Genomic DNA, 19,839 nt, shown 5'->3' on the forward strand with positions numbered 1-19,839 from the left:
AAGAATCTGTCCCTTTTAAATGGTGATAGAATTTAATGAACACAATCCAGTTGTTTTTTATAGCACTTGTTAAATTATCCTCTGTTTTAGTGCAAAATACTGTTCCTACACCCAGCTTCCCTACTCTTTGAATCACAGGCTGGGTCGTGTGGCATTAAGGCAGATGATAGGTTTGTGGTTGTGGTCAGGAGTTGGGTTGATTTACTGAAACGATTTCATTGAACAGATCATGTGTTTCATTAAAACTTGATCATGGTCTTGGCGTTGTTCACCTTTTCATACACTTCACAAATTCATCAGTACATCGTTGATTCAGATTTTGATTTAGACGATTTGTTAGGGTTGTTAGATATCTGCAGTAAACCCATTTAATTTGTCCTAAAGCATCCAGACACCACATGATCAGTTCAGCCTAGGGCTGCACGATACTGGGAAAATATTACATTGCGATGTTTATTTTCCTGCGACTTTTATATTTAAATATATATAAGGATTTTTCATCAGAAGTAAATGATAGAACATGTATTATTGATACTGCATGTTCCGTAGCCTAAATAAGGGTCTCATCTTTGAATAATGAAGGTGGTGTCTAGGAGGGATACAGGGAATACATAAGGGAATTACCATGAGTGACATTTTATTTATATATATATTGAGTGAGCTTTTAAGATTAGCACATTGTAGCTTTAGCAATTTAGCATTAGTGTAAATAGCAGACATCGAAATTTGTGCCGTATCTACGCTTCGTCTCCCCACATTCACCGCCTACTCTCCGTTATTCCACCCACCCCCCCACCTCCCGTCATACAGCCAGTGCCTGTGTTACTGCTCCAGCCAGTCGTCACGTCTTCAAGGTAGCGATGTGTAACCACTTACAACTTTTATTATTTCTTTTTTATTACTGTTTCCACTGTATTTCTCTTTTATTTTTAGTAACGCTACATGTATTTTTTTTACTAATTTGAGAGTGTTGTAAACATATATCAGTGCAAAAAGGGTGACTTTCGGGGTGGGGGCTGGAACGCATTAATGGCTTTTCCATTATTTTAAATGGGGAAAACTGACTCGAGAAATGAACTTTTCCACTTACGAACCGGGTCACGGAACGGATCAAGTTCGTAGGTAGAGGTTCCACTGTGTGTGTGTGTGTGTGTGTGTGTGTGTGTGTGTGTGTGTGTGTGTGTGTGTGTGTGTGTGTGTGTGTGTGTGTGTGTGTGTGTGTGTGTGTGTGTGTGTGTGTGTGTGTGTGTGTGTGTGTGTGTGTGTGTGTGTGTGTGTGTGTGTGTGTGTGTGTGTGTGTGTGTGTGTATTACACATATTTGAGTATACAAAAAAAAGGGCAGCCATACACAGCACAGCTCACTCAAAACTACCAGCAACACACTGTGTATTCAAGGGTGCAGTAAAATAAATGAAAACAGTCGCAGAGAATGAGAACGGTGAGAAGTTTCTTTTTGTGGCAAACAGCAAAAAAAGTTGTAAATTGAGCTGTATGCAACTATTTAATTAAAAAGCAAGTGTGGTCTTAGCCTTTTAGCACCGCGGCTTCAGAACTGTGTGTCTCACAATGATGATGCAAAAACGATACATCTTGCAGCCCTAAATCAGCCATTTTACTGTCGTCAGTTCTGAACCTACAGCTTGTGTAATCTCTATCGAAAGTCCCCGACCAATACAACTGAACGTGATTCTGCAGCCACACAAAATGGCAGCATGCTTCATGCCCAGCACTGGTCTGTGCTTCAGTAAAACGGTGTACTCTGGAGTGATGGAGCACCAACTAATACTTGAAGATGAGTTAGAGTGATGCTTCTGATTTAGAACTAACACAATCCCACATTAGTGCATGACCCGACTAACGTTTTTGAGGCTGAGTGCAAACAAATCCTCACAGAAGTATTCCAACATTTAAGGAAACTGTACCAGACGAGTAGAGGCTGTAACTAGAGCCAAGAGGGAACTATTAATACCTTTCGTTATAAAAAGAAATGCAGGAGAAGTTGGTGTCTGCACATTTTTGTATATACAGTGTGGTTACTGACATTGACGCTGTCACTAATGTTTCTTTTGATGTCTTTTGTAGCCTACCACCCAGCAGTCACCCCAAGATGAGCAGGAGAAGCTGTTGGACGAGGCAGTTCAGGCGGTCAAAGTGCAGTCATTTCAGATGAAGCGGTGCCTGGTGAGTCCTGTACCTATGATTTATAGTGAATTGGTTTGACAGCGGTAGCTAATGTGTGACCGCAAGCAGTTTCTGGGTTTTCAGTGTTAAAGGAGCAGTATGCAATTTCCACCAGAAAATAACAAACAATATATTGAAGTGAAGTTTCCTCAAGTGCAACTCATGAGAGTTGAAGAAATAAACACTTCTGCAGTGTCTGATTAAATCTGTTTATGCTCCATGGAGCGGGCCCCCCACACAGAGGCAGACATGTTTATTATAGGATTGGTACAGAATTGTTGATACATCCAAGTGACTAGCTGTCAGTTTAGCTTTTAATGAGATGAACAAGAATCCGTGGAGAAAACGACTGAATGCTCACCACTGAGCAGCGAGAAACACCACTGAAATATATTTGTGAGGAGAAACACACTCTGGAAATGTAATCTAAAGGTGTTTACGGGATGTAAACATAAAAACGGTTTGTCTGTTGATGTGAGAAAAGTCTCTTTTGGAAGTAATCTCTCTCTCTCTCTCTGTTGGAAGTCTCTGTTCAGTTCTCCCTGTGACTTCTGTAATGAGCAGTAGATTGAGACAGTTCTGAGTAGTTACACAAGTCTAAGGGCAGTATTTTTTAATGCCAAGCGTACACACGATGCCCCCACAGGTTTGTGGATCAGTGACGTTGTGTCCTCTGGAGAGATGGAGCTCCTTTCTATATCACAATAGCCATTGTTATTTTGTGGTCAGCGATTTCTTTTAATTGTTCACCAGTGTTTGATTGGTCATTTTTAAGGCCGTGTTATGCCACTCGTATAATAACAGTGTAATGGCATAAATATGCAATTACCCTACACCCACTAAATGTGCAGTTAACTTTTAGTCAACACATTTTTGTAGAATGTTGAGGCATTGGGCTTGGAATTTTAATTAATTAATTTACAGACAGATTGTCTGTAAGCGCTTATCCAGTTCAGGGCGGCGGTGGGTCCGGAGCCTACACAGAATCACTGGACACAAGGCAGTAACACACCCTGGAGGGGCCACTAGACCTTTGCAGGGCGACACACACTCACACAATCACACTCTCTCTCACACCTGGATCTGTGTGACAGTGGCCTAACGTCCTCAGAACAACAGAAAACAGAACAGAGCGAGTGGTTAAAATACTGTTCACTTTCGTTCTCATGTAAACACAATGGGAGATATTCATTCATTCTCTGTAGCCCTTATACAGTTTAGGGTCGCAGAAGGTGGGAATACACCCTGGAGGGGGCGCCAGTCCTTCACAGGGCAACACACACATTCACTCACACCTACGGACACTTTTGAGTCACCAGTCCACCTACCAACGTGTGTTTTCAGTTGGTGAGATGAATTCAGAATTAACATCATCCGACGTTGGTGTTCCCGTGTTTATTGTAACTATCAGAACTGTAGCGATGTTGCTGGTCCTGCTCTTTAAAGGAGCAATCAGTTGTTTTCTCCACTGATCCTCAGTCTGAGAGCCAGGGTCAAAGATTCAGTTTCAGTCATGTTTAAAACATGGATGTCGCTATATAGGGTACCCATTCTGTGGAGCATAAGCAGATTAATGCAGGGTGTACAGAGCAGTTTGATTCTTCCTCTCACGCCCTGTGGTTAATGTCATGTTCTAAGTCGACACTGGGCTCTTTGGGCACGGCTTAAAGCAACATGAAACAGCAGTGAGGCTCTGCATCTAACCCATCTGTAGCAGTGAAAACACACTCTCACACACAACGAGCAGTAAACAGAGTGGTTGGCAATGAGCCACTGGGAGTCCAGAGACCAGAGCATTGCCAGAGAGAGCAAAACACCTGTTTGAGTCGTCTGCTTTCGTCCTTCACTCCCAAAACTCCAACTCTGCCAGGCAAGTGTATTCTTCTGGTGCCAGCAACAAAAACATGGCTTTTATGTTTTCCCAAAGATGTGAACAACTCTCGCCATGGGCTGAGTTTTACGCCACAATAATAAGCAGAAAGTTACCAGAAAGACAAGATGGAGGCTAAGCAGCTGCTGGAACTGCTGAAATAATTGTAATTCAAATCAGAAAATATTAGATAGTTATTCATATGTCTGCAGGGACATTTCAGGAGGATTTCCATGGAGTGTACAGTAGCTTCACAGTGTTTACAAAGCTGCTTTCAACGTTTTAAATTAGAAATAATGTTTTGATCTTGACAGGAAGCATTTAATTTGGAAAGTAGAACAAAGCTCTTATCTTTAAATGAAACACTCGTTTATTAAAGCGTATATATTCTGATGCAGGACCGAGCGTGAATCAGAGAAGTGGCGTAATAGAAAATCTGCAAATGGCAAGTGGACTTTTAAGGATCTGAATAATTTTTAATTGTTCCCATGCTTCCACTCAAGACAATGGAAATGAGGTGAAATGTGTCACGCTGACACTAAAGTGACCGCCGGCAGGAAAGCTTTCACTGGGTCGGAAATTCGGTGTCAGCTCATTTTATACCTTGATGGCCTTAATTGCTTTTAAATGAAAGGAATTGAAATGGAATTGAATGTAAAAGAATGCATTGCCGTGACTGTGTAACCTTCGTGTTCGGTCGATGTTCTGAATTTTAAGCAGCACGCTGATGATTAATCTCTCACCGTTTACTTTTTGATGGTCACTTTTCAAGTGGAACCCATCACTCAGGCAACTTTCTCAGCGCTCTGTTTGACTTTGTTTTTGAGCCTCAAGTGAAACCTTTTCTCTCGTTATAGGACAAGAACAAGCTGATGGATGCTCTGAAACATGCCTCGAATATGTTGGGGGAGCTGAGGACTTCTATGCTTTCTCCTAAGAGCTACTACGAACTCTGTACGTGCTTTTTAAAGCAGGTTTTTAGTATTGGGTCAATTACAGTTGTAGCTAAATGCTCTTCTGTCACAGCTCAGCTCCTTTTGATTTATGTTCAACAGCACCTTCCATTTCCACTGTATAAGTAACTGTACATTAGCAGTTTGCTTGTATCCAGGCGTATGATTTGGGATAAAAGCAATTTAAACACACACAAGTAACAAAATACCACAGAGATTGAAAGTGGCAGAAATATGACACAGAATTTTTACTGAACTCCAGCAATAGATACAACAAAGGGGGCTGCTGTCCTGGGAGCTTATCGACTTATAAACATTACGTTGTCTCGTTATGATTTGTCGTAGTGTCGGCTAGGGATGCACCGATCCGACTTTTTCAGTTCTGACAACGATACGTAAACTTTGTGTATCGGTCTGATACCCCATACCAATCCGATAACACTGTTGAATTAATGAACAATATTCTCCACCTTTTGGATGAGATTTAAGGCGTAAGGATTGACTTAAACATTAATAACAAAAAATATTATCAAAATAGTGAATTAACACACAGATATAAATTCACTGAAATGCTTTTAATTTGTCACTAAAATTAGCAACTGTGATGGACCTTGGCACAACATTCACATTCAAATAAAAAGTCAAATTTAAAAAAATTTAATTAATTTAAATTAAAATATAATAAAATAGGAGGAGGATAGAAGGATCTTGGCACAGAATTCGAATTCAAAACAAAAAGGGGTCAAAATTCTTAAAATATATTAAAATAAATAAAATGTATCGGTTAAAAATGAAAACAACTAGCTTCATTTTGTCAAACACACGAAAGGTAATCAGTCTTATTTTTAAATATTTGGTGTAAACAGAAATCCAAAATAATAAAATCTAGGAACTAAACCTGAGAAACATTTGAAAATGTTTAGAATAGTAAAGAATTTGGTCAAATACAATCAGTGGTCAGACGCCGTAATCAATCAGAATCAAATCAAAACAGAAAACATTCATTCATTCATTATCTGTAACCCTTATCCAGTTCAGGGTTGTGGTGGGTCCAGAGTCTACCTGGAATCATTGGGCACAAGGCAGGAATACACCCTGGAGGGGGCGCCAGTCCTTCACAGGGCAACACACACACGCACATTCGCTCACACCTATGGACATTTTTGAGTTGCCAATCCACCTACCAACATATGTTTTTGGACTGTGGGAGGAAACCGGAGCACCCGCAGGAAACCCACACAGACACAGAGAGAACACACCACACTCCTCACAGACAGTCACTCGGAGGAAACCCACGCAGACACAGAGAGAACACACCACACTCTTCACAGACAGTCACCTGGAGGAAACCCACGCAGACACAGGGAGAACACACCACCCTCTTCACAGACAGTCACCCGGAGGAAACCCACGCAGACACAGAGAGAACACACCACACTCCTCACAGACAGTCACCTGGAGGAAACCCATGCAGACACAGGGAGAACACACCAACTCCTCACAGACAGTCACCCGGAGCGGGAATCGAACCCACAACCTCCAGGCCCCTGGAGCTGTGTGACTGCGACACTACCTGCTGCGCCACCGTGCCGCCAAGAGAAAACATAAGTAGCTTAAATAGAAAGTGAATGGATCAGTTCTATGGATCTGCCTATTTATCCGATGCTCGATACAGCTAATGTTGTTAATATCGGGACCGATATCAATTCCTAATATCGGATCAGTGCATCCCTAGTGTCAGCATAATCATACTAGCTTTGCTTTTCTGAAAAACACCATTGTATTCATCCCACATACATTTACTCTCCATGGCCTTGACCTTTCCTCCCCAAGGAGGATGAAGAGCACGGATAATAAGTGCTTTAGAAACTGGAATATACTCCTTACTCACAGTTATTTATTCCAATTAAACGTGAAATTGAAATTGAAATGTATATTAACAGGATTCTGTCGTTAGAGGGTTGTTCATCATCGTATTTATTTCGCTCTCATTGCAGACATGGCCATTTCGGATGAGCTGCACTACCTTGAGGTCTACCTGACCGACGAGTTTGCTAAGGGACGAAAAGTGGCTGACCTCTATGAACTCGTTCAATATGCTGGCAACATCATCCCAAGACTGTGAGCACCCCTGACTATACTCCTCCATTAATCACCTTTTACATTGTGCGTCCATGTTAAAGAGGGCCTGCGGTTCTGAAACAGAAGCAGCGCTGATAGACAATTGATTCTTTGTGGCTGAGGAGTTTTCTGTTCTCGTGATTAAAGGTAAAACGTCTGTCATGCTGACGCATCCATAAATGCTAATTGTTTTTCTTCTGCTGCGAGTTGTCCTTGTTCATCCGAGCAAAAGAACAAGACACAGGTAGCACTCAGTTAACAGTGTGGATATGTATGTTTTTTTCTGGTCCACTGCTCTTTAATAATAAGTCCACACTAGTGGCTGGAGTTGTTTGGAGCATATGTTTCAGACAGATTGGCGTAATTAATGGGTTGTTTTTAAACGAGAAAGAAATGGAGCATATTTTGAGAAAGGCTCATCAAAAGCTCATCTACTCTTCGCGCACTAACAGCCCAGCTATCTCTAGCCCCGTGATGTAAACATCTCCATTGTTTGCATTGCTCCTCTCTGTTCCCCGTGACCTAAAACGTTTTATTTGCCTGAAGCAGCCGTCCGCCTGCCTCTTTGGCATTTAATATACCATGCTTCTCATATTAATATCCTCTCTGTCTTGTGCCCTTCCTGTTCTCTCTCAGGTACTTGTTGATAACGGTGGGGGTTGTTTACGTGCGCTCTTTCCCTCAGTCCCGGAAAGATATTTTGAAGGATCTGGTGGAAATGTGTCGTGGAGTTCAGCATCCTCTCCGAGGCTTGTTCCTCAGGAACTACCTGCTGCAGTGCACTCGCAACATCCTCCCTGACGACGGAGAACAAGCGGAGTAAGAGCAGCTACACTCAGCTTCAGCAGTAGAGCAGAAATACTCTGTATGTCCTACATTTAGTAGATGTTCCTACATTCCTTGCAATTAGTGGATTCAGCTACTTTCAAGTTCACCCGGTGTGGACCACAGATTTTAAAGGAGCAGTAGGTAATATTTTTACCTTAACGTTACAGCTTTAGAATTATCGTGATGCCATGCTCAATGCCAAACATGACCCCTGACCCCTGCTGAGGTTTATACGGTTGTATGCCTTCAAATCCTCACAGTATTGATCCTAAATCTCGCACACACACATGGTTAGGAGCAGTGAAAACACACACACACACCACTAGCCACACCTTGGTGCCTGGGGAGCCTTTAGACCTTATGTGCCTTGCTCTGGGGCACTTCAGCTGTGGTTGTTGAGGGAAAAGAAAGTGCTGTTCCTTCAGAGTGCTACACCCCTGCCCCTGAACCTGGTCCAGGGTATGGAACCGGTCTCAAGTATCCTTAACCAGCGTGTAGCCTCAGTAGACTCATTGGCCTTGGGGCTGTAGCACAAAGCAGTATTTATGAATTAACTTGTTAACTTAAGCCCAGATCTGAGGACTGTTCCAAGGGAAAATGCCTTAGCTCTTTCCCTGTTGGACATAATTAACTTTGGGCTGAAGTTATCTGGCAGAACTGTGAAGCCCTGCTTTGTGGAATACCTCTCGGGTTAACCCCGGTATGTGACAGCGATTTAAAAATAATTATTTAACGGCTATAGTCTGTGTGAGGCAGCAGAGCATATGGTGGGGTTACGAACTTTTCAGAGCAGCCAAAAATATGTACGTGTCTGTACCGGGAGTCTGCTGACAACAGTGAGCTAGAAGTTTTAATGTTGTTGGGAGGTAATTTAAGCCCAGCAGATGGAAATGCTCAGTGAGGAAAGAAGAGCCCGTGTTAAAGCTAGTGTAGTGTTCTGTGTTTTTAAAAAAGGAAGAAAAACTGAATGAAATATAGTGCTCTTCATTGTAAGTTCAGCCAACTTTAATGAGCTTAATTTCCTCTGGTTCAATTAGCAGCTTGTATAAACCTGCACAGACATTTCTATAAAACAGTGTGTTTCAGCAGTTTTTTCAGCTCTGTAGCTTGCAATAAAAGAAGCAAATATTTCTGTCTGCTTCAGTGTAGTCTGACTGAGATGTTAAAATGTTCTTATTCAAAAGAGAACAAAGCTCTCTTTACTGAGATCCATCCATCTATTCATTATCTGAAACTGCTTATCCAGTTCAGGGTCGCGGTGGGTCCAGAATCATTGGGCACGAGGCGGGAATACACCCTGGAGGGGGCGCCAGTCCTTCACAGGGCAACACACACACACACTCATACCAACGGACACTTTTGAGTCACCAATCCACCTACAAACGTGTGTTTTTGGACTGTGGGAGGAAACCGGAGCACCCAGAGGAAACCCACGCAGACACAGGGAGAACACACCACACTCCCCACAGACAGTCACCCAGAGGAAACCCATGCAGACACAGAGAGAACACACCACACTCCACACAGACAGTCACCCGGAGGTAACCCACGCAGACACAGGGAGAACACACCACACTCCTCACAGACAGTCACCCGGAGGAAACCCACACAGACACAGGGAGAACACACCACACTCCTCACAGACAGTCACCCGGAGGAAACCCACACAGACACACGGAGAACACACCACACTCCTCACAGACAGTCTGCTGCGCCACTGTGCCGCCCTCTTTACTGAGATGAGTTCATTAATTTCTGTCAGGTTTGATATGTTATTGGTGGTCCAAAAAACTGTAAAACATGACACTGTAGCATCACGTTTAAAAAAAGCACTTCCCAATAGACCAGTGAAGTTTTTGACGATATTTATTTATAACGAGTGTAATCTGAAAGAGAAGTGAAAAATAATAAATCAATAATAGACGTTTGTTTGGGTGCAGAATTGGTTTCCTAATGACAGTGTTGATGCAGTTGATATGTGTGGTATTTTGATCTCTAATCTGTAGAAACATTTAAATAACACGGTCCATGGACTTGTTATTGTGAAAATCCTATTCACTGAGCGCAAATTTAAAAACAGATTTTGTATTCATGTTGTTTAGATGGGTCAAAACCATAACAGCTTTAAAACGCTGACCCTAGCATCACATTCTGAGATCCCCTTCCGAACAGACCACTAAAGTTTGTCTTTGGTATTATGCGCATATAAGGAATTTCTGCTCTAAATGCAATTACAACATGGGAACAATGGTGTCGCTGTTGTTGTTGTTGTTGTGGTGGTGAACTTTACGGCTCCATACAGCCTCAGTGTACAACCGCAGGATTGACGTGGTAACTCACCATTAATTGAAGCCTTTGGCCTGCTTCCCAGAGACTTGCGGATCACAGCGTGTTCTGTCTGTGACAAGCGCAGTGTGCTTTTGGCGCCCAGTCGATTAAGAAGTCTTATTCCAGTGGATGTCAAAGCTAAAACACAGCCTTGCACAAATGTAGGGTTGGAATAGGCTGTTGCAGTATGTTCAGGGCTCAGTTGTTATTTAAATCCACACAAAAACAGAGATGGGACACAGTCGACTGAAATGTTAATAATCACATAGAATCACAATGTTTTAATTGCGACTGTATAAAATGGCATTAAATATAATCATGCTACTTCCTCCTCATGCGGTAATTGACAGTTGTTGTGGCCCTGTACCGCACGGCCTGGTGTTTGAGAACCTCTGTGTGGTATCTTAATTTTAAGCGTGCAACTCAGAGGAAATGCTCTTTCCGAAGAGTGTCTGGTTCTAAGTCTCTGTTGTTTTCTAGGGAGGAGATGACCGGGGACATCAACGACTCTATTGACTTCGTCCTGCTGAACTTTGCCGAGATGAATAAGCTGTGGGTGCGGATGCAGCACCAGGGCCACAGTCGCGATCGAGAGAAGAGGGAGAAGGAAAGGCAGGAGCTGAGAATTCTCGTGGGAACCAACCTTGTCCGTCTCAGCCAGCTGGAAGGAGTCAATGTGGACAAATACAAACAGGTAACGTTCAATAAAGGATGCAGTAGAAACTAGGGGTCTAAAAATGAAGGCTCTTTCATGGTGTACAGTACTGACTTTAAAGCTTTAAGATGTTTGGCACTGGATACTCTCATATTAGTTTAGGTTTTTAATTGTATAAAATATGAAATATACTTTTAGATGTATAACGATGTGTATTATAAAAAAGCAATAACCCACAAGAGGCCATGCATTACTGCAGTTTTATTACAGCGAAAGTCTCGAGTGGCTTATTGTTTTATAAAACGACGGTCAATGTAAAATACAATAAAATACACAAATGTTCAATACATTAATGTATTTATTCATAAACAAACATTCACAATGAAGTATTCCTCCGCCACACAGTGTAGTCTTTTAACGGCGAGCACTGTTGCTAAGCAACATGAGGATGAATCATAGCCACTCCATTGAACAAAATATGTTCACGTATATTCAGTGTTTTTTAGTTAATAATTACATTTCTGTCCTCTTTCTGAAGGGACTCTTATTCTAGAGGAGAAGCTGCAGGAAGTATAGGGCTAGCCTTGGGCTACGTTTTTAGCCTTTAGCTCAAGAAACTGCTTGAGTAGCATTAGCAAAACCAAGCACCGTATTGTCTCCAGAATTCACGCTGTTCTTGGATAATATAATAAAACATGAATTCATAAATCTCATATATGAGCAGTAATGATGACCATTCCTTCACCAGTGTAAGGAATAGTGATACACTTAGCTTAGCCTAGTGATAGCTAAGCAGTTTTAAGAGTCTAGGTTTAAAACAGTGGAGCATTAATATGGAATTCAGATGTTGTGAGGCAGTCATCGTGGCTCAGCCAATCAGATTTTAGGACCGGAACTATCTGTTTTATAAAGCATTTTTTGTAACCTTTTCTAATCTATTTTAAAACTCTTCCAATATATTTAACGTTGTGATTATTATATGTCTTCTGCAAACTGTTTAGACTCTGAGTACTGCTCAGATCTCTGGTATATTTCATCATCGCTACGTTACATTAAAGCCATACCGAGAGACAGAAACACAGTCGATTGCATGGGACTGGAAATTTTCAAAGTCTTTTTCAGCTCTTATCTTTCAGCCAGAAAACCAAAACCATATTATGAAATCAATAATGCGACCTCTTGTATTTGTAATTAGAAATATGATCCTTTAATTACTCTGAATCCATAAGAGAGACGTGTTTAAAGCAAACTTGAACTGGAGCTTGATTATGGAATATTCACTGGTGCTGTCTCTTTGACACTTCTTTGTGCGATGCTCAATATGCCTCAGGTAAACTGCACAGTAGACAATAACACTACGAAACAGTAAGAGGCCTATAATAATCTTATGGTAGTTTTACAAATATGGTTTTTCAGGACTTAAAAATGTCTGTTATAATCCGGGTTCATGGGACCGTTCTGTGTTGTATTTGTACAGAATTAATTTCTCCTGCACATCACAGTATTGTCTCATAGAGCCCTGGCAGTAACTGAAGGTGGAGACTCTTTCATTTTTGCACTTCACTTTAGAATTAAGAGCTCTTTAAAGAGAAGAAACCCACAGAGAGCCCTCAGTGTCCTTTGATGAGTTCCTTTTTACGTCTTGGTCCTGTATTGTATCTGAGAGTTCATGAATAACCCTCTGATAAAGGATAAAGCTGGTCCTTTTGACTGAAAGGTGATTCACGTTGCTTCAGGCCCTTTCCCTTGTGGCTCTGGTGTACTCTCTTCTTGGGGTTTCTGACCTTTTCTGAACCTTATCCAAGAGACCTGTCAGCAAGCAACTCGATAATCACTTTTAAACAAATAGCCGGGGGTGAAAGCCGCTGATCTCCGTGCCGCAACTGTTCAGGAGATGAACAAGCCCTCAGGCGTGACCACGGGTCCGCGCTGATTAGTGGATTATTATTCTACAAACACACCAACCTCAAACTGTTCTCTATGGCAGTTTGTAGTCTGCAGGGATCTTCACTTACCTGTCAAAACCGCTGCCTTACTTGGGTCGCTGAGATCTAAGTCTATTTCCATCAGAAGTGGTTAAATCCAGAGAGACTTAGTAGATATTTCCTTATAAAATGAGCACATGTGTGTTCTCTGCAACACAATTAGGGGCCTGTTTTTTTTATTTACTCTCCAAAAACCCAGCATTTAACCGTCATGTCTCCTGGGTGTCTGCAGTGTCACCCGTGTTCCTGATGGCAGAATAGTGCTAAATCCTGGGTACAAAAAATTCTTTGGAAACTAATTTGCCTTTATAACACACTGCAGGTATCGTTTTGCTGTTCATACATTTTAAAATGTGCCTTTCAGGTCAAAACCGTAGTGCAAATCTGTCAGAGAATTGTCTGTCATTGTCTCCTTTCTAGCAGAGTATTCATCACCATTTCGTGCACTAGATGTCTGAGGAGACTTTAGGGGAATTGGATTCCCAGACGTCCTGTTCCTAACGTTAGCTCTGTGGACAATTCTGACTCTATAAAATTCTCAAGAATGGTGCATTTCATATTAAGTCACTGTCAGCTGAGTAGTCAGTGCCAGAATTTCCCTCTAAGCCAGCTGCAGTCGGAATGACTTGTTGCTGGCGATAGAGGAGGAAGATGAATGAAGTTTTAAACCGTTTCTCCTCAGATTGTACTCTCTGGAGTTTTGGAGCAGGTGGTGAACTGCAGAGATTCTTTGGCGCAGGAGTACCTCATGGAGTGCATCATACAGGTACAGATCATTACTGTAAAACACTGAAGATCTCTCTCTCTTTTTTCCCCACTGTAATGATGTTCATCCTCCCTGTAATTGCTTTAAGCTCTCAGCTCAGTCCTGTGTTCATGCCAGTCCTACCACATTCAGACACATGAGCAGAAAAGGGCTTTTGTGTTTAAGTGCTTGTAAGAGGTGTGTGTGTGTGTGGTTTGGTGTGTGAGGGAGAGAGAAAAAAAAGATAGACCACTTGTGCTTGCTGCAGATTGTAGCTGCATTAATTTTCTCTGTAGGTCTTTCCAGACGAGTTCCACCTCCAGACACTCAACCCATTTCTCCGCGCCTGTGCAGAACTGCACCAGAACGTCAACGTGAAGAACATTATCATCGCCCTCATTGACAGGTGACCAAACACGTTTTTGGTGTCTGTACATTCATTATTTTTGAACTAGCACTAACCTAAAAGTAAAGAAAACCTGGTTTTAAGTTCAGTGCTGTGCTCTAGGATGGACACACACACACACACACACGAACACACACATAAACAGGGTCTGTGTGTGTGTAAGACAGCCACCTCACTGAGAGGTGACCTACACACAGGTGTATTAGGGCTCTCAATGTTGGTATAGAATCTGCTCATCATTTCTGAGAGTCAATCAAGTAAAACAAGTCTTTAAAAACCATAACTGAGGTAAACTGGACAGTGAAGATTTGCAGAAACAGAAAATAAAGAAGAAAAGCTTAAGAATTAAAACCTAATTCTATAAAAACTATCACACCCTCAACAGTATTTTTATAGAGGTCATAAAGGCTAAGCAGCACTTAATGGACCTCCATGAATATTTCACATTATTGTAGTTACTGACAGATATAAGTATGAATTAAAATGAAAATAGCAGCTTAATTTGCTTTAAAACTGACAATTTTATTAAATTGACGGAAAAACCCGAGCTCTCTACGGAGATTCTTGAACGCGACCGTGACGTCACTGGTGGACAACAGCTGAACAACGCCGCGGTAAAACACCGTTATGACTGACTGTTATGACAGTATCTAGCTAAATAACCAACATTATTCATGACAATAGCCTAGCAATAAGCTAAACTCAAATGTAGAGGTACCGTTATTCTTGTAAATGTGATCGAAGTCGAACTCGAATTCCTCCGACACTATAAACCTCCGTAATGCAGCTACGTAGCCGAGTATAATCTGAGCCACCGAGTTTAGCGAGTCAAGCTAACGTTAACTAACACCAACTAAAACAGGCAAAGTGAGTGTCCTTACCCTGTTTACCTCCATGTTACAGAGGCTCTTGAACACCTTTCGTTGGTGTCCTTACATGCCCATATTGTTGGAAAAGCGCCAGTGAAATGAGCTACAGATAACGGAGTGAGCGGAGGGTCCTTTCCAAAGTGCCCGTTTAAAGTGGACAAATTTAGTCCATTTTCTGGATATTTTGGGATCTTTGGGCCATTTGTTCACAGATGTCCCACTGTACATTGAATGATTGCAGCCAAAAACAACACACCTTTTCGTCATTTTGCATTAAATTAAGTGCAGCTTCTAGAGTTGTTGTCCACCATCTACGTCACAGGCAAGACGCCTATTAGAGTTTCCCAACACCGCTGAGGGGCGGGGACCAACGGTCTTTTAAACCTTATTCCTTCAATTAGTAAGAAATAACATGTTTTCTGACTCTCAATAAACACAAGTTAGGAACTCAACCACTGTATTTATTTGTTTGACACTTTCATAGAGCTGCTGCTGAGCCTTTAAAGGAACACGAGGATAAGAGATGGGTTTTATGCTCCTTGCGGCGCCCCTAGTGTTATTCCTTATTATAGCATTGTACTGAAATCAGGAGGGAGGGAGCAGCAGAGGCTCTGTTCTCTCTGTTACAGCTTAGTGAAGCGTAACAAAAAAAACTGAAGCACAAACTTTAAACTAAAAATATTACATAGTGCTCCTCTAAAAAAAAAAATAATAAAGATATTTAATTCTTTAAAAACTCCTTATGTTGACGCATGGGTGTAGTGAGAGTGGTCATTGCGGGGAGTGAGAATGATAACTGCACTGAAAGTGTTTGTATAAGCTTGTGATTAGGTGCGATTTGATCTGATCTGTTAATAGTGTTTTTATTGCAGAAATTAATATTGCATTAATGATTAAAAAATGTAATGTAATCTGCAGTGCACACACACACACACACACACACACACACACTTGCTGACTGCTTCAGATAGGGCTGTATTATGTTTGCCTCTGGAAAAACTCACCGTTTCTCTCTGGGATCATTCTCTAGGCTGGCCTTGTTCGCTCACAGAGAAGATGGGCCTGGAATCCCTGCCGAAATCAAACTCTTTGACATTTTCTCACAGCAAGTGGCGACGGTTATTCAGGTGCGTTTGAAGCTCGTTCCTTTTATTCTCTGCGTGGGGAGCCAGAGCTGTAGAGCGTTTAGAGAATGTGTGGTAGATTTGTGGGCAAGATTAATTTACCACTCGCTGAGGGGTTTGCTTTCACAGTACATTTCCAGAGCTGTGAGTGTTCAAGTTTTTAGTTAAGACATAAAGCAGTGCGGCACGGTGGCGCTGCAGGGGGTGTCACTGCCACACGACTCCAGGGTCTCAGGGTCCTGAGGGGGTCCTCTCATCAGGTCACTGTCTGTGAGGAGTGTGGTGTGTTCTCCCTGTGTCTGTGTGAGATTCCCCTGGGTGCTCTGCTTCCTCCCATAGTTCAAACACACACACACACACACACACACACACACACACACACACGTTGATAGGAGGATTGTCCACAGGTGAGTGGCTGGGTGGGAAATCAAAACCCAGATGAGTCAAACCTCCTCTGGCGACAGGTTTATACGAGCAACTTTCTTTCATTGATTCATTCATTTATTTTTCAGCTTCTTGAGGTTGACTTTACTACCATTTTCCTGATACATTTTATCCATTCTCAAAATATCATGACAGTTATTGCTCAACTTTATTTACTGATGTTTTCTCCCTCTTTAAACTGCTCCTCCAGTCTCGTCAGGATATGCCGTCGGAGGACGTGGTCTCGTTGCAGGTGTCTCTCATTAACCTGGCCATGAAGTGCTACCCTGACCGTGTGGACTACGTGGATAAGGTCCTGGAGAGCACCGTGGAGATCTTCAACAAACTCAACCTGGAGCAGTGAGTACTGCAAACTGTCGGCCTGGATAACGTTCACAAATCAGGGGTTCTGTGTAAGCGCGGTAACCTAAGCCCAAAGTGAGATTCTGTCGAATTCGAATGTTCCTAAGCCAAGCAGGGGTTACACACACTGAGGCCTGTGGGCACACACTTGGAAGCCCTCCTGTTTTGATCCGAGTAGCTTTAGATTACACTCTCTGAAATCAGTAACTCATTATTCAAATCAATCTCGTATGAGCACTGATCTGTTTTTCCACTCTATAAAAGTCTAAGCCGCGTTATAATAATTAATTAAATTCCCATGTCCATCAAAAAAAAAGTCCTCACATTATTCAAAGTAAATGTTATGAAAAATATCCCTTGACCTCTCCACATTAATTTGGGGATTTGGAGCCCACCAATTTAGACACTATTGAATATGACAACCTGAAATATTCCCACCTCCCCGTCTGAATCTGTCCAATCACAGCTCAGGACCCGTGTTTATGTGAGCGCTCAAAGACGGTATTAAACTCAGAAAACAAACACAACATACACAGGGAAGTAAGAGCACTGAGTAAAAACGGAGAAGAAAGAGAACAGAGTGAAATTGGCTAAAAACCAGAGCTTCTGCTCCTCGCTCCTCACTGCTGTGCGCTCGGGGTCGGGGTGAACAGAGAGCGGCTCATTATCATTTAAAGGAACAGGTGCTGAAAGCGGGCGTTCTGAACAGAGCTGTTTACACAGGGGGAGAACACTGCTGTGAAGCTTTTGTGTGCCATTTTGATTAAAGCAGGTCACAGATGTTCTTAAAATCATATTAATTATACTTTTAATAACACCAGACTTGGGTAGTGTAGCCTTGATTATTTCAGTGAACCATTGGGTAACTGAGAGATCCTGCTTTGTGTGATATCCCCAGTCTTTTTTCACGTTTTCCTTCTCTACTCCAGTATTTAATCATGCAGAGGAAATGTGATGTCATGCAACCTTACACGAACAGCTCCTCGGTGACAGTGGTTCTGTCATCTTTCATCTTAAGCATAAAGAACCCTTACTGCCACAGTGCAGGCTACTTCAGGCTGCTGATTTCAATTTACATGAGGAGTCCTTCTTTGAGAGTGTTGTGCTGGACGTTTTTACTCGCAGTGATCTTTTAGGCCTCGATAAACAGTAATTAAATTCCACTTTAAAACTGCGTTTAAAGGACAGCGATTACTACCCAGTCTCTCTAACATTGAGATTCCCTCCACAACCTCATCTCGTTCTCGTTGATCTGTTTGTTTGAAGCTTTCCCTGCTGTGTGCTTCTGAGTTAGCCGTCCCATAAAAACACTCCAACACAATAACACCCAGTTATCACGTCTAGTCACGTTCCCCTGCCTCTTCCAGCCTTCATTCTACATTCAAAACAAAACAGAGGGCATTATGAGCTCTAATGCTGAGCCCCGAACAGACAGAGAATCGGTCAAATTTATTAAAGAGCCTGTATCATGGGAAACTGATTTTTTGGATGTAGTATATTTAATATTCTGCTAATTTTTGAATGTCCTAATTTTGTAAGGTCACAGTGTAGCCACTTGCATTTATGATGAAGTTATAAGGACAGCTCTGTTAAGTTTAGAAAGTGGGCTTGGGAACAGGACATCGCTGGTTGAACCTCTGGATCAGCAGGAATATGGAGCAGGGGCATCCTGGGCTGAAGTGCCCTTGAGCAAGGCACCGAACACCCAATCCCTCCCCAGGTGCCTTGACCTCTGCCAGCACTGTGTGTGTTCACTGGCACAAACAAGTGTTTTACATGCAATGAAAAGCAAGCGATTTCACTGTCGCACACGTGAGTCTTGTTAGAGCTAACTGCACGCCACTCATCGTTGGGTGTGAAGTGTCTTGACGTTCCAATAAAATCAACCGTGTTTAATAATATCACAAGCCTTTAGTCATGGACATTAAAAAAAAACTGAACATTACACAGTGCTGTGATTAATATACAATAAAACACGTTGGGGCTGAACTACGCTCATATCAGGCTGATTATTTAAAAGAGGTGAGATCTACAAAGGTACATGTTACGCTCAGCATCCCTACATTGCACCTCCAAATATAACACGTCCTCACCGTGTCGTTTCGTGACCCTCACCACGTGGAAGTGGCAGTCACTAATAAGTGGCGGTGGAGTGGTGTGTGAAGTGGTTCAGAGCTCCATCCCCCTGCTGAGGAATCTATTTGCAGTCTTGTAGTTAATGAACCTACAAGATTCTCGGTCTTTACAAAATCATCGTTTGTAACTAAAACCTCTGCGACATTCTGTGGAAGCGAGAGGGTGTCAGACTTTGGTTTTTTAAGAGTTCTTTCAGGAGTCTTTTCAAAGTCTAGTATATGGTTAGCATTAAATAAACGTACGTACCACAGAGTGAATGACGTGGTCTAGTCATTGCAGAGGATTCAAAAGACTCATTCTTTGCCTTCACTAGATCTGCTTTCTCAGGTGACATTACATGGCATTTACAAGAGAGTCACATTCTTTTATTAGAAAAAATAACCCCGTTTTATTAGATCAGCGCTTTTGAAACATGATCCTTCAGGAGGTTTTGTGCTTTCTGTTTTTGTTTGTCCAGGAGTTGTGATGATACTATACATTCCAATCCCCACAAAACTCTCTCTCTCTCACGCTCGCTCTCTCTCTCTTTCTCTGTGTGTCTCTCTCTCTCTCTCTTTCTCTGTGTGTCTCTCTCTCTCTCTTTCTCTGTGTGTCTCTCTCTCTCTCTTTCTCTGTGTGTCTCTCTCTCTCTCTTTCTCTGTGTGTCTCTCTCTCTCTCTTTCTCTGTGTGTCTCTCTCTCTCTCTTTCTCTGTGTGTCTCTCTCTCTCTCTTTCTCTGTGTGTCTCTCTCTCTCTCTCTCTCTTTGTGTCTCTCTCTCTCTCTCTCTCTTTCTCTGTGTGTCTCTCTCTCTCTCTCTCTTTCTCTGTGTGTCTCTCTCTCTCTCTCTTTCTCTGTGTGTGTCTCTCTCTCT

At 42.1% G+C, this 19,839-nt stretch overlaps 1 protein-coding gene across 2 annotated transcripts in view; it reads left to right on the plus strand.

Annotated features, from left to right (window-relative positions):
• Positions 1–19,839, plus strand: part of LOC136676534 (vacuolar protein sorting-associated protein 35) — a 49,584-nt gene that overhangs the window by 3,860 nt on the left and 25,885 nt on the right. For both annotated transcript variants that reach the window (XM_066653624.1, XM_066653623.1), the window contains exons 2-10: positions 2,084–2,182; positions 4,910–5,006; positions 7,003–7,126; positions 7,763–7,945; positions 10,763–10,976; positions 13,605–13,688; positions 13,964–14,073; positions 15,973–16,069; positions 16,701–16,849. In XM_066653624.1, coding sequence (XP_066509721.1) covers positions 2,084–2,182; positions 4,910–5,006; positions 7,003–7,126; positions 7,763–7,945; positions 10,763–10,976; positions 13,605–13,688; positions 13,964–14,073; positions 15,973–16,069; positions 16,701–16,849 — 1,157 coding nt within the window. The remainder of the gene's footprint in view (positions 1–2,083; positions 2,183–4,909; positions 5,007–7,002; positions 7,127–7,762; positions 7,946–10,762; positions 10,977–13,604; positions 13,689–13,963; positions 14,074–15,972; positions 16,070–16,700; positions 16,850–19,839) is intronic.

Source organism: Hoplias malabaricus, chromosome X2, assembly GCF_029633855.1.
Source record: "Hoplias malabaricus isolate fHopMal1 chromosome X2, fHopMal1.hap1, whole genome shotgun sequence".
NCBI lineage: Eukaryota > Metazoa > Chordata > Actinopteri > Characiformes > Erythrinidae > Hoplias > Hoplias malabaricus.